Raw genomic sequence first — 16772 nt, forward strand, 5'->3', positions numbered from 1 at the left:
ATGGACTATCTCCACATATACATAGAGTTAAAAAAATAAAATGAAACCTTTAAGATCAGACACCTTGCTTTGTCTGACGGGACTGAAGCTTCTCTCTTAGACTGCTACACACTGATCTGCTATAGTAGGAGTAGATCTCTGTCTGAAGAACAACTCTTCCCCTTTCTCCAAACCCTGTTCCTTTTCCTCTCCCAAACCTAACATCACTAGGATGATGAAGGCAGTTGGTAAGGTGAATTTCCTTCTTTGCCCGCTTAACAAAAAAAAATTAAGTAATGTCTGTTCAAGTTGGGGTTTATAATTTCTGGCATTCACCCTACCACAGGTGGACATAATGGCACCCACCAGGTATCCCTTGATAGCTTGTCTACCCTTTTGTTATGCTCGTGAGGAATTTTACTTTGTTGTATTTTCTCCAGGCCAGTGAGGACTGAACAGATCAGTTAGCTTAAAGGTATAAGAGATAATATTTCCTTTATGCAGAAAGTCACCTAGAAAGTAGGTTGTGAAGTCAGCCTTGACTTCAATTCCTTAACAATGTCTAAGAAGGCCTACAGTGGTGACAAAAGGACAAACATTTACTATGAGGGGAGAGGTATGTTTATACAGCCAAATTATTTGACATAATTTCCTGCCACCACCATGCAGATATACAGCTCCTGGTTAGTGCCCAGCTAAGAAGAATGCTTGGGCAAGCTTTGGAAAGCAATGATCTTGAGAAATTATGTAGATAAATAACTTGTGTCTACCTGTCTTATCTCCTCAGTCATTGAAGCTACATCCTCAAGCACTCTAGACAAGTACTCTACCACTGAGCTTCAGGCCCAGTCACTAAGAAACTATTTTGCTTATCTTTCTATCTTGGTATCAAAGTTTGAAGATGAGGATGTTTTCCTCTGATGCAGATTACAAAGTAACCTTTGACCTTGAGAAAACCATGTTTGACTGGACTTCTTGCTAGTATAAATTGCATGACAAAGTCGAGGATTTAAGAGCAGGACAGACCTGGTTTGGAGTTCTGTTTTGTCCTCCTTGCTCTTACCTGGAACGAATCCTTTAGGTTCCTCTGGTTTTCTTTGCGAGGCTGGGAAAGCATAACGTTTACTTCATGAAGCTGTGTAAGGAATAAATATAGTAATGTTTGTAAAGTCTCCAGCAGGCAATAGGCTCTTAATTAGCTTGGTTCTTTCCTGTCTTTAGAACTCATCATCCTCTTTACCTCACAACGAAGGATCACATGCAAAGACATTGGTAAAATGTAAAATGCCTCTCTCTCTCTGATCCAGCTTGTTCTCGTTGTTGAAATGGATCTGTGAGAAGCGGTCATGTGGAACAGTCGTGGTTGCTGGATCTGTGTGCTTTGGAGTGTTGCTGTTTATGGATTAGGTCAAGGAGACTCCGTCAGCCATGGGCAAAGTATGCATATAAATGTGCTCCTGAAATGGCCCCAGTTTTAAAAGAGAATTTGGTGGGGCTTTAAAAGGAAGCAATTATTTTGTAGAGAAAGGTTTCATGATCCCCATGGATCATCCTAAGTCCTAAACTGGAACAAAACATGCCCTTTTTCCCAATTAATTGTTTTCATAGCAAATCCTTCCTTCTCTTTTGCTGTGCTAAGCCCATGTCTGTTGTTTCTTCTCCTGAAGGCATACCTGACTTCTTAATTATTTCTGCAGTACCTTAGCCACATTATTCACAATTGTTATTCTGTACAACCTATGGTATGTTACACTCTTACAGTTCAGTGTACTTACCTAATTCTTCAGTGTCCAACCATGAATGCACACCATTAAGACCTCAGAGCAAGTGATGGAAAGAAACATTGCGTTTGCACGTGAAGGTCTGATGAAGAATTTCTATGGCTGGCTTCAATGCTGTCTCTTTCGCCTTCACCTTGAAAGGACAGATCGTGGGAGTCACATCTTTGTGACTTCCCTTCCTATTCCAAATTTGCCAAGGACACTGTTTTATGAACCCCAAACTTAATATGAAAATTAGCAAAGAGGATTTGCACATGAGCACTGAAATAGAATGGACATTCTTCTGAGTTCCATGGTCCCAGTGGGAGACATTAGAGACTTCCTAAGTAATTACTTGCAAATCACTCATGTGGGTTGATATAAAAGTTTCCACATTTCAACATATAACAAGGACACATGCTCCACTATGTTCATAGCAGCCTTATTTATTATAGCCAAAAACTGGTAAGAACCAGATGTCCTTTAACAGAGGAATGGATACAGAAAATGTGGTACATTTACACAATGAAGTACTACTCAGCTATCAAAAACAATGACTTCGTGAAATTCATAGGCAAATAGAAGGAACTTGAAAATATCATCCTGAGTGAGATAACCCAGTCACAAAAGAACATACTTGGTATGCACTAACCGATAAGTGGATATTAGCCCCAAAGCTCAGAATACCCAAGACACAATTCACAAACCATATGAAGCTCAAGAAGGAGGTAGACCAAAGTGTGGGTGCTTTAGACCTTCTTAGAAGGGGGAACAAAAATACTCACAGGAGGAACGGAGACTGAAGGAAAGACCATTCAGAGACTGCCCCACCTGGGGGATCCATTGAATATACAAACACCAAACCCAGACAATTAATATGGATGCCAAGAAGTGCATACTGACAGGAGACTGATATGGCTGTTTTCTGAGAGGCTCTGTTAGAGCCTGACAAATACAGAGGCAGATGCTTGCAGCCAACCATTGAACCGAGAAAGGAGTCTGCAATGGAGGAGTTAGAGAAAAGACTGAAGGAGCTGAAGAGGTTTGCAATCCCATAGGAAGAACAACAATATCAACCAACCAAATATCCCAGTGCTCCCAAGGATTAAACCACCATTCCAAGAGTACACAGGGCAGATATGTGCACCTAACCAATGACCAGAAGCTGCTGACCCCTCTGGTTGAGTTAGGGAAAAGTTGGAGGAAGCTAAGGAGGAGGGCAACCCTGTAAGAGGATCAGCAGCCTCAATTAACCTGGACCCCTGAGATCTCTTAGACACTGGATCACCAATTAGGTAGCATACACTGGCTGAGATGAGGCCTCCAAACATATACAGCAGAGGGCTCCTGGGTCTGGGTTCAGTCAGAGAAGATGCACCTAACCCTGAAGAGCCTGAAGACCCCAGGAAGTTTAGAGGTCGAGTGAGGTGGGCAGGGTGTGGACATCCTTGTTGACGGGGGTGGGGGGTGGGGGATGGGGGTGGGGCTGAGGTGCGGGGGTAGGAGGAGGTATGGGATGTGGAACCCTGGGGGCAGAGGGTGGACTAGGAGGAGAATAAATTCTGGAGTGTAAAAATAAATAAATAAATAAATAAATAAATAAATAAATAAACAAACGAACAAATAAGTAAACAAAAAAATAGTACAAAGGATGGACCTATGGCTCCAGCCGCATATGTAGCAGAGGATGGCTTTTTTGGGCATCAGTGGGAGGAGAGGCCCTTGGTCCTGTCAAGGCTCAATGCCCCAGTGTAGGGAAATGCCAGGGCTGGAAGGTGGGAGGGAGTGGGTGGTAGTGAGGGAGCATCTTCATAGAAGCAGGGGAGGGGGGATGGGATAGGGGGTTTCTGGAGGAGAAACCGGGAAAGGGGATATCATTTAAAATATAAATAAAAATATCCAATGAAAGCAAAAAAAGAAAAGTTTCCACATTTCTTTACTCTCCAAATTATGTTTTTGTTTGTTCTTTGGTAATTTCATACGTGCATTCTGAATACTCTTACACCTACCACCTCTAGTCTCCCTCCCATCCTTGTCAACTGCCCTTCCTTCCTACTAGTTCCTGTCTACCATAATGGTATGTTTCATTGTGTTTTGTGACCCACTGAGTTTAACCAGGGTTATTTGTGCAATCATGCTGCTATTGAACCAGTGGAAGCTGGTGGTCTCACTGTTGGGTATGCAACTGAAGACAACTGTTGGGTATGCAACCCCTTCTCCAGAATCCATCACTAGTCAATAGTTCAGAAGAGAAGGGTAGGGTCCCATGAGCCCCTCCTCAATGTATGACCATTTGTTTACAGGCTCAGTCTGTGCAGGCCCAGTGCAGACAGCTGTATCTCCTATGAGTCATGATTGGAATGGCTGTGTCATACCAAGAGGAACCCAGACCCAGGAGTCCTTTCATATCTTTCTCCAGATCCTCTGGAGTTTATGTTGTTCTTCTTTTTCCATGACATCCTATGAGCTTTTGAGAGGGCAGGTGGTATAAATGTTTTATTTGGGGCAGAGCACTCAACTGATATTTTCAAAACCATGAACAGCTGTAAGTCTATTTTACAATTCATGGGAAAAAGAAGCTTCTCTACGGCTGGCTGTAGTATTTGTTTATGTGTATGAAAGTAAATATTTAGAAGGAAGTTTCAATGACAATAAAAGTTTCAATGACACTTTCCCCACTAAGCCCTGGGTTTTTGACAAGGTTTAAAGTACCAGGCATGATTTCTTTCCTGTGGAATGAACTATGAGGAAGAATGATAAATCTATATTTTTTTTGGGGGGTAGGCAGTGACTCTCTGAGAACAGTTAGTTACCCACCACAACAGTCATGCTGCTATTGTACCAGTGGGATCATAGTTCATACAGTTCAAAGTTGAGTAAGTCTGTTGATACCTTTTCCCCATCAGCAGCCTGTGTACCACCTTTTGGCAATATGAAAAATAGAGAGTACAGAGAACTTAGCTCAATTCCAGCCTGATTTCTTTATATCTTGCAACAATAAAAGTGTATTTTTGGGTGGAGGGTAGTGGCTCTCTGAGAAACAGATTCTAAGGAGGTATACCACCTGGCACTGAATTTTTTTCTTTTTTATAACTCAGAGCCTCCAGAAGCACCATTATCTAGCCATAAATGATATTTCCCTTTTCCCTTTTTAAACTAACATATTCTAATTGGCTTATAAGTAGTAAGTTTCCATATGGTTGTCCTAGTTTCATTTTTCTTCCTGTTATAAAACATCCCAGAAGCAACTTAATGGAGGAAAGGGTTTATTTAGCTAATTATTCCAGGTCACTGTCCATCATTGAGGAAGTCAAGGTAGAACCTTGATAGCAGGCCAACTTGCTATTCCATATAGTAGTACCTTTAATAAAGGAATGTACTTCACAGCCAAAGAAGTACAGCAGTAGCCATGTAATACTTTATTTGCTGGTTGGCAGGCTTATCTTCAGATAGCTTTTTAAATAGACTTTGGGGCATCCTGCCTAGGGAATGGTTCTGCCCACAATGGGCTGGACTCTCTTACATCAGTTAACAATCAAAACACTCTCCAATAGACAGACCAATTTGTTTTAAACAGTTTCTCAATTGAGACAGTCTTCACAGCACTTCTAAGTTGTTTCAAGTTGAAACTTAAAGCTAATCAGGACAGCTGTTTTTCAAATTCTTAAAAGACTGTGGAAAGCACAAAATTATGCATTTTCCCATTCTTTAACTTTTTGAAAAAGATTTGTCTATTAGACTCTAATGTCATAGGACCACTTATTTCTTCTTCAGTGTTGACTTTTATAACTACCATTTCAATGACGTTGACCATATTTCCTTCTGTGATAACTTTGTTGACAGTAGTGGTGCTCTGCATCAGAGGTGGTGAAGCAAGGGAAGGGTTGGCAGAAGAGCAACAGATGACAGCTTAGTAGCATGTATGGGATTGATTTCAATTATATGCATGGACTTCTCCCCTGTACACAAGTCATCTTGTGCAGATTATCTGGTCTCGTTTCTTCATTTCATCTTTATATTCTCTCTAATGGATTTGCATGTTTGTATCGTAGAAGGCATATGATGACATCTATTTCACAAAAGATATATAGAACCAGTGCTCTCTTATTCTTAGACTAGCAGATGCAGAGAACTGAATTAGCCGTAGACTTCCGGACTTCACCAGATGGCTCACCCAAGCTTATTGCTCTCAGAAGGCCCCAGCCTCCTCTGCAGTCTCTTCATGGCTGACTTCATTTCTTGGTTCCTGAGAGTGTAGATCATGGGGTTTAGCATGGGTGTGATGACAGTGTTATTGATAGATATGGCTGTATCCATGGGCAGGGTAGTGAAGGGCCGGCAATAGACGTAAACACAGGGCACAAAATGGAGAGTCACCACCATGATGTGAGAGGTGCAGGTGGAGAGAGCCTTGTTCCGTCCCTCCCCAGAATGGGATTTGAGCATAATCAGAATGATAGTGTAGGAGCCCAGGAGCAGGAGAAACCACAGCAGGGTTACCAGCCCATTGTTGGAGATCAAGAGAAGTTCAAGGGCAAAGGTGTCAGTGCAGGCCAGCTTCACCACCTGGGGTACATCACAGTAAAAGGCATCCAAGGTATTTGGGCCACAGAAAGGGAGTGGGAGCATTAGAATTATCTGGACAATTGAATGCAAACCACCACCCACCCAGGAGGCCACAACCAAGGCCACCCATACCTCTCGCCTCATAATGGTTACATAGTGCAGGGGTTTAGCAATTGCAAGGTACCTGTCATAGGCCATCACAGAGAGGAAGAAAATATCTGCCCCACCAGCAAAGTGGAAAAAAAAGATCTGTGTCAAACAACCATTATAGGAGATGGCCTTCCTTTCTGATAAAAGATCCACCAGGAGCTTGGGGACTGTGATAGATGAAAAAACAATATCTAGAACGGATTTGTTTCTCAAGAGGAAGTACATAGGAGTGTGAAGGCGGGACTCAGAGGTGATGGTAACCACAATGAGGGCGTTTCCCAGCACAGTTGTTACATACACAAGAAAGAAGACCGAGAACAGAAAGAACTCCAGTTCACGGAAGCGAGTAAGTGCCAGGAAGACAAATTCCTTCACATGGGTGTGGTTTATCTGGCCCATGGCTGGGATAGGCTTCTGTCACATCTACCTAGGAAGGAGATAGGTTAGGGTTTGGAGTATGGCAACATGAGGCTGAAGTATCATTTGTTATACATCATTATGTTATTAGGCTTTTTAAGGTATGCAACTGGTCACGACTAGGTAGGAAAACTCCACCCAAATCTTTAATTTTTAGTTTAAAAATTCCTTATACAGACAGTCCCTGGTTTGCAGGAGAGCCGTCATAGTCTTAACCTTGATTCTGGGTACAAGAGATTCACACAATGTGGTCATTTACCTATGATTTGTCCTCTGTCTTGTAGGAATGGCTTCTTTACACCGAGGGCTTCAGAACTCTGCAATTTTACCTTTTTTTTTTTTTTTTAACTTTAAAGTCTATGGAGTCTGCAGACTGGCTATGATTTTCTTTGAAGCTTAGAGCAGTGCATGGCTTGGTTACATTTGCACAGTTTCTGTTAGTCAATGACAAGCCAAAAACTCAATTTAAATGATTCTCCTTGACCAGATTTTGGTTAGGCTCCTCTGAGCCTTCTTCCTGCCGGCTCCTCAGACTCGGTCCTTCGCTGTGCTTTCTTCTGGAGCCCAGTTGAAACAAGCAACCTGCTGAATCTGTTTGCTGTCAAATTCTTCGACTCTCATCTCTAATACTAAAATCCTTGTTTCTGAGCTTGGCTTGCCTGTCTGTAGCAAGAGTTCATTTTAGCCAGTTTAATGAGATTCATCCTGGTCTCACATCCCCGTTTAGTATTTTCTCTAATTTCCACGGATTCTCTCACTCTTGGGCTCACTTCTGTACAGACCCACCCATTCTTGCTGTATCTTGAGTTGAGCTCAAACTTTCTTTCTCACTGCAATAGTTTTGTCTAAAAATCTATCTTTATATGTTTGATCAATGTCCATTGATTCTTTTCCTCCTTAACAATCTCCAGAGATTTTGTGACTACAGCCCCATTCTGTCAGATCAATATCTCGGAATTATTTTGGATTATCAGAGTCATCATGGGTAGATAAAGCACAAGCCATTAGTTAAGTAGCCTGACTGTTTAACTCTCGTCTCCTGACTTACAGGAAGGAAGAGTCAGACCTGTATAAGTACCGTTCTTTAGCAAACTGGGAACCTGGATTTCACTGTGTACTCACAATGTCCTTGGAGGATCAAGGACCCACAGTGGATGTTTAGGGATGTTTAGTGATCAGTAGATGGTCAGAAGAACTAATTATTAGAGCTTCACAGAAGATCAGAGTGTCTCAGTCCGGTGCTCCTCATTACAGCAGTAAATAGAGAAAGTTGTTAATTTGGCCAGAATGAGACTATGAATTAGTAAAAGAGAAATTTAGCCAGATTCTTTGATTTATATTACAGAGACTTTGTATTATTTTTATATGATAGAAAATGTATTTTTTGTTTCTAAATCAGAAATGGCCATTAGAGAATAAAAAAATTATTTTCAGTAAGAATATCTGCATTTAATTGTATCAGAAAATTTTAAAATAATTCAAACATCTCAGATGACCAAATTCTACTTCAGGAGTCGAGGTACACAGCTGACATTTGAAGCAGCTGAGGCAATTGTAAAAAGACATCATAATAACAATGAGAATAAAGATGAAAAATAAGGGAAGAGTTTCCCTCAAAATAAAAGCATAGTAGAAGATTCTATAAACAACTGTTTAGGTTTTCCTTCAAAATGACCTCAGAATTGGATGAATTTTAAAGTCTTTATCTGAGAAATTTGGATACATTAAAAAAATTAAATAGAAATCAGGTGGGCAGCTTGGATCCCTGATGTTCCTATTGCTAAAAATTCATTTCTACAAAAAGAAAATCGTTGTTTTTAAATTTTAGGTTATGTATTTTTTTTTAGCGAAAACATTTCTACAATCTGTCATTGATATATGCTTAAGGTGCAGGACTCGAAGGATGCTTACTTCAGTGCATCCGCATCTTCCCTGGGACTGACACTCTGAGGCGATTCATTTCCACCCGCACATGAGCAACAGCATCCATCCTGTTAGCAACAGCAGTGAGCTGTCCAGTGACAGCATCCACTTGACACTTTGCTTTCCTCCACAGCATCCGCAGGAGGAGCATCTACCCCACGACATTTCTCAACCTCCATGGGAGATGTTTATGTGTGGAGGGGAACACTTGAATTCCTCTTAGAAAAATTGGAACTCTGTTACTAATCACATATCTTTCTTTTGCTTTTCAAAAATGTATGTGTGGCTTTGTTACTTAACCTATTTAAAAAGCATGTGGCTATGTTATACTTTCTTTCCTCTTTCTCTCTCTCTTTCTTTCTTTCTTTCTTTCTTTCTTTCTTTCTTTTTCTCTTTCTTTCCTTTTACATTTTGTTTTATTACATGTATCTTGTTACTGTTGCTATAAAATCTGCGATGTCCTCTGAAGATTGATGGACAACCTACTGTTTATTAAAATGGAGACTTTCACTGATACAGTATAAATCAGACAGGGTAGGAGTCACATTTATTATGAAGGGCTGAGAGGAGCAAGGCATTAGCCAGGTGAGAAAGCAGTCTTGGGAGATTGGGGCTGAGAAAGGGAGGTTGGAAAGCCAGTGATAGATGACATTGAGAGTCAGGTTTTCTGAAAGCAGAGTAGAGAGGTAGCTAAGGGAGCCAGATGAGTCTCAAGTTCTTCCCTTAAGCTGAGCAGTGGGCTCTAATTAATATTTTCAAATAATGCAGTGTGGAGCAATTGATAAATAGTATTTTTATATGCATCTATAATTTCTTTAAGACAATTTCCCAGAAATAGATATACAAAATTACATGATGTATTAATTTTCTAGTTTTGACCAAACCTAGTTCTAAATGCATTTGAATCTTTGATTTCTTTTTATGTAGGGATACTAAAAACTGAGATAGATTATAATCATGTATTTTTCAGAGAAAAAAGAAACCATAGGAAATAAAAATGTTAAAGCAGTGAAAACATTAGCATAAAATTGGAGTGAAGCTTCCAAAAACAATTTTTGGAGGGGATGGTGCAATGGTTAAAAGTGGTTAAAAGCACTGGCTGCCCTTTCAGAGAACCTGGATTTGATTCCCAGCACCCACATAGTGGCTTCCAACCATTTTAAATTCAGTTGTCAGGGGATCAGGTGCCTCTAAGCATCAGGGGCACCAAGGCACACAAGTCGTGCATGGACATAATAGAGTCAAAACACTAATACCAATAAAATGAATAAATAAATAATAAAAGTATTTGGAAGTACATGAAAATTACATCAAAAGGTAATTAGGTTTGATTAAGTGACAGTAAATAATACCAATGGTTTTAAAAGTATAGAAAAAAATAAAAGTATTATAAATATTAATAATTAAGTATACATGAAAAGTGGGAAACTACTTGCCCTCCCCCCCAAATAATCTTGTTGTTTGTGAGATAAGGTCTCCTTTATGTGTCCTTTGCTGGCCTGAAACTCATTATGTAAGCAAATTTTAGAGATTTGGCTGCCTCGTCTCCTAAGTGCTGAGATTAAAGATATACACCAGCATACCTGGTCTATTCTTAATATCTCTGATGAAAAACTCTTATAAATCAATGAGACACAGAGAGAAACTTTAAACAATGGATCATAAGTCACACAGAGATGAGATCAGCCCACACATGAAAAGATGATTAATCACACTACTAATGAAAAAAATGCAAATTATAATTGCAATCAGATATTACTTTTCATGAAGAGTATTGGCCAGTGCTGAAAAGGTCTGTTATTTAGATGTGGATGTGGGGAAATAAATACCTTTGAAGATGTTGAATGCCAGGGACAAATCTTGGAGGACTGGTATTTTGGAAATATGAATTAAGGCTTAAAGTATGCAAATGTTATTAATATAAAATTCTGCTTTGGGAATTCAGGTTAAAGGATGAATAAGCCAAATGCTTAGTGTCATAAGGTGCAAAGAGGCTCGTCACAGGGCAGTGCACAGTCAAAGAAAGAAGAGGTAAGGCTAATGTTTTGATGGAAAAAGTTGGCCCAATAAGTGGTATGTAATGTGCAGTTGAAAGTTTGCAAACTTTCCGGCTGACAGTGCAGAATTGTGACAAGAGATCCTTTTAGTGATGGGAGAAACAACCAACATATTAGTTGATATGATTTTTATGGAAAAATCCTACATGCTTAAAAGTCTGAAGATCTCTGTAGTTGTGGCCATTATCTGCGAGTAATTTTATTTAGACAATCATGAGACATTAATGAACTGATTCAATGATTAGCGTTTTACGTCTTTGGAGATAGGGTTTTGTTAGGTGGCTCCGGCTGTTGCTGACCTTCTGACCTTCTGTCTTAGCCCCTAAAGCACTGACATTCCAGGGGTGCCCCACCACACCTTAAAATGTAATTTAAATGTAGATTGCCTTATGTCTTGTTAACAAAAGTCTAGCTAAAAATTAAAATAGCTTCTGATTTTAAAATAAGTATCTCGCACTCACCCTTTGAAATGAAATGCTTTCTGTAATGATTTGAACTCCGATACTGTGTATGTTCCTTTCCATTTCTGCATCGTTGTAAGAAATACAACTTACTGAAGGAAGGCCTTGGTGGGGCGGTGTCGGCTCCAGTTTTTCTTTTCATTTCTTATGGCTCTTTGAGGCACTGGCTCAGTGGAGAGCCTGGGACTTGTCATGCTGTTCTCTCAGAACTTAGATCAGAGCTATTGAGAGTTTGCATCTCTGTGAAGTACTAACATTCTGCCTGTATGTTGTGGACAATCCCTTTAGAAATGTCTAGACTCAGGCTCAAGGACAGGTCAGAATTAAGTGATGGGCATTTTCCAGGATCCCTTCAGGGCTGCATGGTCAGTCCTAGAGGCAGCATGCCTAAAGGATGCTAATATTGCTGCCAGGTTTAATTAGTTTCCAACTTGACTCTATCCCTGAGCAACTTGGCCATTTTCAAGTCTGGAATAGTATTCCACTAATGAGAAGCCTGTTTTCTTCACAGTAGGCTTTGCAATAGCAGTCCAACATTTTCTTTCTGTATTTCTGCTTTCCCTGAAAATGCTCGATTCCTGGAGCCAAGACTTTATTTCATCTCTATTGAACCAGTAGCATCTTCCTAGCACACATCAGTTATTCAATAATTCTTTTGGAGCAGATGTATGAGCTAATGGATGTGAGTGCGTAATGTGCGGTAGGTTCCCCTAAGTGACTGTTCTCCTTTACTCTACTTAAGACCTTATTCTACATCTCCTATTCATCTGCATTACTGGGAGAGTCCCCAGCTGACTTTCTGCCTGGGAGTGTACACCATGGCTTCACATTGTTATGCAAATGTAGGTCACCAATGCCATTGCAACATTGGCATCACTATGACTCAAGTTTCTCTTCCTGCTTGCAGCTAGCATTTAATCTTCTTTTTAGAAGGGAACCATAGGGGTTAATATTCTATACATCACAGATACTCAGTAGATGTTCATAGTAGAGTTTGACATAAAAACTCAATAGAGTTTGATGTAAAAAAATTACCTTTGAATTTAAATGCATTTTCAGAAGTACAATGTTTTATGCTAGAAATCTCATCTTTTATATCTATCTATCTATCTATCTATCTATCTATCTATCTATCTATCTTAGTTTTTTGAGACAAGATCTCACTACATAGCTCTGGCTGTCACAAAGCTCTCTATGTAGACAAGGCTGGCCTCCTGCATGCTGGAATCATAGATGAGTGCTGCCACACGCAGCTAAGAGTTTCTTTTAGTTCAATATGAGATATATTTAAGTTACTAATGGCTGTTTACTTTTCAAAAACTAAAGGTTGAGCAATTCATAAGTCATAAATTTTACTAAGTTTTCAGGATGCTCTCACCTACCTTTGTGTTAGAAAGGCAAGCGTGCCAGTTTATCCATTGTGAAAGCTTTGCCCTTCTTCACCTGAACTCAAGCACAGCCTACAGTGTTCCCTCAAACATCAGATTAGAAGTCTAGTATAATAGTCAGCATAGGGATTTGTGGCAGATATTTGTAGTATGTATAATTTTCAATGGTGAAGACAAGCACTTGCAGATGCAATGGGAGTTATTAAAAGTGTTACTAAGCAACACATATGTCCCTTTGTCTCTCTGTCCCCAACCTACCTCCACAATGAGAAGACAATGAGGATGTGATGTAAGTGTATTCAGGAAAGCCTGAAAAATTCCCACAAGCCACTTCTCTGAGCTTGATCAGCACTGAGCTTTATGCAAAGTCATTCACCCCCATGTACAGACATTTCATCAATAACATGCCACAACCATATGACAGATATCATACGGCAGATATCACAGTTTGATCATATCATTGATTTCCTTTAAAAGATCAGTAATAGTGATAAATCACAATATGTATTTGGTACCTTCTGGGCATCAGATAAACAGTGTGACCTCTACATTCCTAGGGTTCATTGTCTGGAAGAAAATCAGATATAGATTACATCACATGTGGTTCTAACTGTCGTGGATCAAAGGATTGGGAAAAATGGCACACAGATTTGTAGGTTTAGATCTTTTCAAAAACCTACTGTATTTATTCAGGATTCTCAAATGCTTCAAGCTCCATTCTAACCTACCACCCAGAGGTAGGGAAAAAGAAGGTTAATAGGAAAAGGTCATTTTGGACCTGTTTAGAAGTAGTTCTTTGGGGGCAATTCTACTCTTTGCTATCAGGATACCAGCAGTCTAGTTCAATAGCAAACACTAAATACAGATCAGCAGTGGTGGTATGATCCAATAGAAACAGCAAGACTCTGTTGAAGCAGCCTGAGTCATTGGAAGAAGCCAGAATCAGCCAGTACACCACGAGAAGTTCTTTAAGAAGTGAAGACCAACAATGACCAGGAAAAACCAGGGACGACCAGCAAAGGCCAGCAAAGCAAGACTAGCGAAGATCAGCAAAGTGTTGCACAGTGTAGCAATGTGAGACGTCCTCTCACTGTTTGTGAGGTTCCATTTATAACCTTTCTAAACCTCTCAAGTGTCTGTTTTCAGTAAACCATCACATGCCCTCTCACAAGACAGCGTCCAGAAAAACATCATGTGACACAACTGAGTTGTTAAAGGAATCACAAATTTCTACTTCAGAGATTTAATTGCCAAGTCCTGGGAACCTTGATATGGTTCCCTTATAGGGTGTGTGTGTGTATGTGTGTGACATTTGATAACAAAAATTCATGATATTTATTAAATTATTTTCTAAAACATTTAAAGTAATTATCTTGGTCTCTCCACAGTCCTAAACGACTCGGGCATTGGCTAGGAATATCATTACAGAGACCTAAGCTGAGATGTGAAGATTTCTGGCAATTTGATTGTCCCTTGTGTGTTCCTCCTGGCCTGGAGGCTCTTGGAGTCATGAATGATGCTGCAGTTGAGTATTTGTTGAATGATGGTGGAAAAAGCCTAGATAGTTCAGCATCTGTGTGGAACTCTGTCCCCATCTCTCCTAGAAAGGCACTGAAAGGCACCTTTGGTTTTATAATCTTCCTTCATTCAGTGTACCCTAGGAAGGTTGGAATGATTCATGGGACTGTAATATTTGGAGAGAATTGGCTAGGATTAACTCAGCTTCCCCGTCATTCTTCTGTTTCAGTGCCCTGTGTCTCCTCGTAGCAAGAGTGCCACCTCTTTATAGTCACCTGGAGTATATCAGTAGTAAGTGGGTTAAACTGTCAGGAACAGCCATTGGGTCAGATAAAAGTCTTGTCTTCCCTGGAACACTATCAGGAATTCAGCTGATGCTTCAATTTCTTTTTTTTTTTCTTTTTTCAGAGCTGGGGACGGAACCCAGGGCCTTGCGCTTGCTAGGCAAGCTCTCTACCACTGAGCTAAATCCCCAACCCCCGCTTTAATTTCTTTAAACTAAACTTTTAGCTATTATTATTATTTGTGCACACCTGTGTGTGCACTTGTATACACCAAAGTGTTTATATAGAGATTGAAGAACAACACTGGGGAGATGGCACTCTCCTTCCATAGTGGGTTCAAGAATTGGAGCTCAGGTGACCAGGCATGTATAGCAAGTACTTTTACCTACAGGGTCATTTATCTCACCTATACTGACACTTTAATTTTTTTCTTTAGTTTTTTTTTTTTTTTTGGTTCTTGTTTTCGTAGCTGGGGACCGAACCCAGGGCCTTGCGCTTCCTAGGTAAGCGCTCTACCACTGAGCTAAATCCCCAGCCCCTTATTTAGTTTTAATTAGCATGCAAAGTAGCAGGTTTTGGATATCAAGCAATGGCTGAATATGACTTGTAGCTTATTATTATTATTATTATTATTATTATTATTATTACTATTATTATTACTTTCTCTTGGTTCAGAATTTTGGGAATTCAGAAACCTGAGACAGCTGTTTAGCCACTAATGCAATGATTATGCTTCCCCCAGTGTGGAGTAATATTTCTCTTATTTGAACAACGAAATCACTTCAAATCTTTGCATTGTTCCTACAATGCCTGCACTTACTAATAAATCAGTGCATCAGCCTGCACAATGTTCAGGACAAGAGTAAACTGTAGGAAGGTTGAGATCTTTTCTTTTGGGGAACTTGTCTGCTACTCTGTGAACAGACACTACCTAAAGGTTGGCCAGCTGCGTGCTGGCCTCTTATCTCCTGCCTTCTGGTGTGGCTCTTACAGTCTAGATGTCTTACTTCTGTAAGCTCTGGTTGCTTAGGAATGACAGATCATAGGAAACTGGGTGGGCAGTCAGAAGGCATGTGGGAGGCACATAGCTCCATGGGGTTCTCAAGTAGCCAAGCTGGCAAAAGGGAATATGTTGTAAGTGTCTAGAGACACCATGAAACCAGAGTGGGTCTTTCTAGTAGAGGTAGTGCTGATGGGCAAATCTACTTTAAATGTCTTTCCCTCCAAAGAGAAGTTAAGTTATATTGATATGAAAGCCTCTCTATATTGCCCCAAGATGATGCAAAATATGCAATACCCCTCATGTAGCTGCATGTATTAACCAGGTAGGGGAGGAAAAGATATAATACATCCCTACCACAGGTTCATCTCTTTCCAGTCCTCTCAACATCTCCCCCAACCCCCATATCCACTTCTCTCCCATTTTCCTTCAGGAATAAGCAGGCTGTCCAGGGCTATTAGGTGAACACAACATAGCAACGTACAATAAGACTAGGCACAAATCCTTATACCAAAGCAGGATGGGGCAGCCCAGTAGGAGGGTCCTAATAGAAGGCAGACTCCCCCAACCCCCAACTCCCTCTGTTTGGAGTCCCATAAGAGCACCAAGGCAAACAACCATAGCATATACGCAGAGTACCTATCTCAGACTCATGCGGGCTCTATGAGCCTGTTTAGTTGATTCTGCACGCTATGTTCTCCTGGTATCCTCAACTCCTCTGACTCTATAATCCTTCCCTGCTTTCTTCAGAGAAGTTCCCCAAGCTTCACCTAATGTGAGGCTGCGAGTCTCTGCATCTGCTCCCATCTGCAACTGCTGGTTGAAGCTTCTCTGAAGACAATTGGGCTAGGCATTGGTCTATGAATAGAGCAGGATAATATTAAGAATCATTTCACTGACTTTTTTGTCAGTCTTGTTTGGTTCTATCTGAGGATTCTCGGCTATCCAGCAATTCCCAGCTATTAAGGCAGTGTTTAGCATGGGCTCCCTCTCCCAGTGTAGGCCTTTAGTTAGATCAGTCATTGGCTGGCCACTCTTGAAAGTTCTGCATCACGATTGCCCCAGCACATCTTGCAGGCAGGACAGATGGTAGATACAAGGTTTTATGGCTGTGTTGGTGACTCAGTTCCACCACTTTAAGCCCTTCCTAGTTTCAGAAGATGGCCAGTTCATACTCTGTATTCCCCATTACTAGGAGACTTCTCTAGGGTCACCCTTATGGATTTCAGGGACTTTTCACTGTACTAGCTTTCCACATCTGTCCTAGGA

The 16772-nt window shown here is 40.5% G+C and overlaps 1 protein-coding gene across 1 annotated transcript; it reads right to left on the reverse strand.

Annotated features, from left to right (window-relative positions):
* Window positions 1-5909: 5909 nt before the first annotated feature.
* Or4d6 (olfactory receptor family 4 subfamily D member 6) lies at window positions 5910-6854 on the reverse strand. The gene has a single exon (NM_001000247.1). The coding sequence runs from the start codon at window positions 6852-6854 to the stop codon at window positions 5910-5912; it is 945 nt and encodes a 314-aa protein (NP_001000247.1).
* Between the last annotated feature and the right edge of the window lie 9918 nt (window positions 6855-16772).

The sequence above is a fragment of the Rattus norvegicus genome, chromosome 1 (assembly GCF_021556685.1).
Source record: "Rattus norvegicus strain SHRSP/BbbUtx chromosome 1, alternate assembly SHRSP_T2T, whole genome shotgun sequence".
NCBI lineage: Eukaryota > Metazoa > Chordata > Mammalia > Rodentia > Muridae > Rattus > Rattus norvegicus.

Coding starts and splice junctions, on each gene's coding strand:
- Or4d6 (NM_001000247.1), bottom strand. CDS start 6,854: ATGGGCCAGATAAACCACACCCATGTGAAGGAATTTGTCTTCCTGGCA.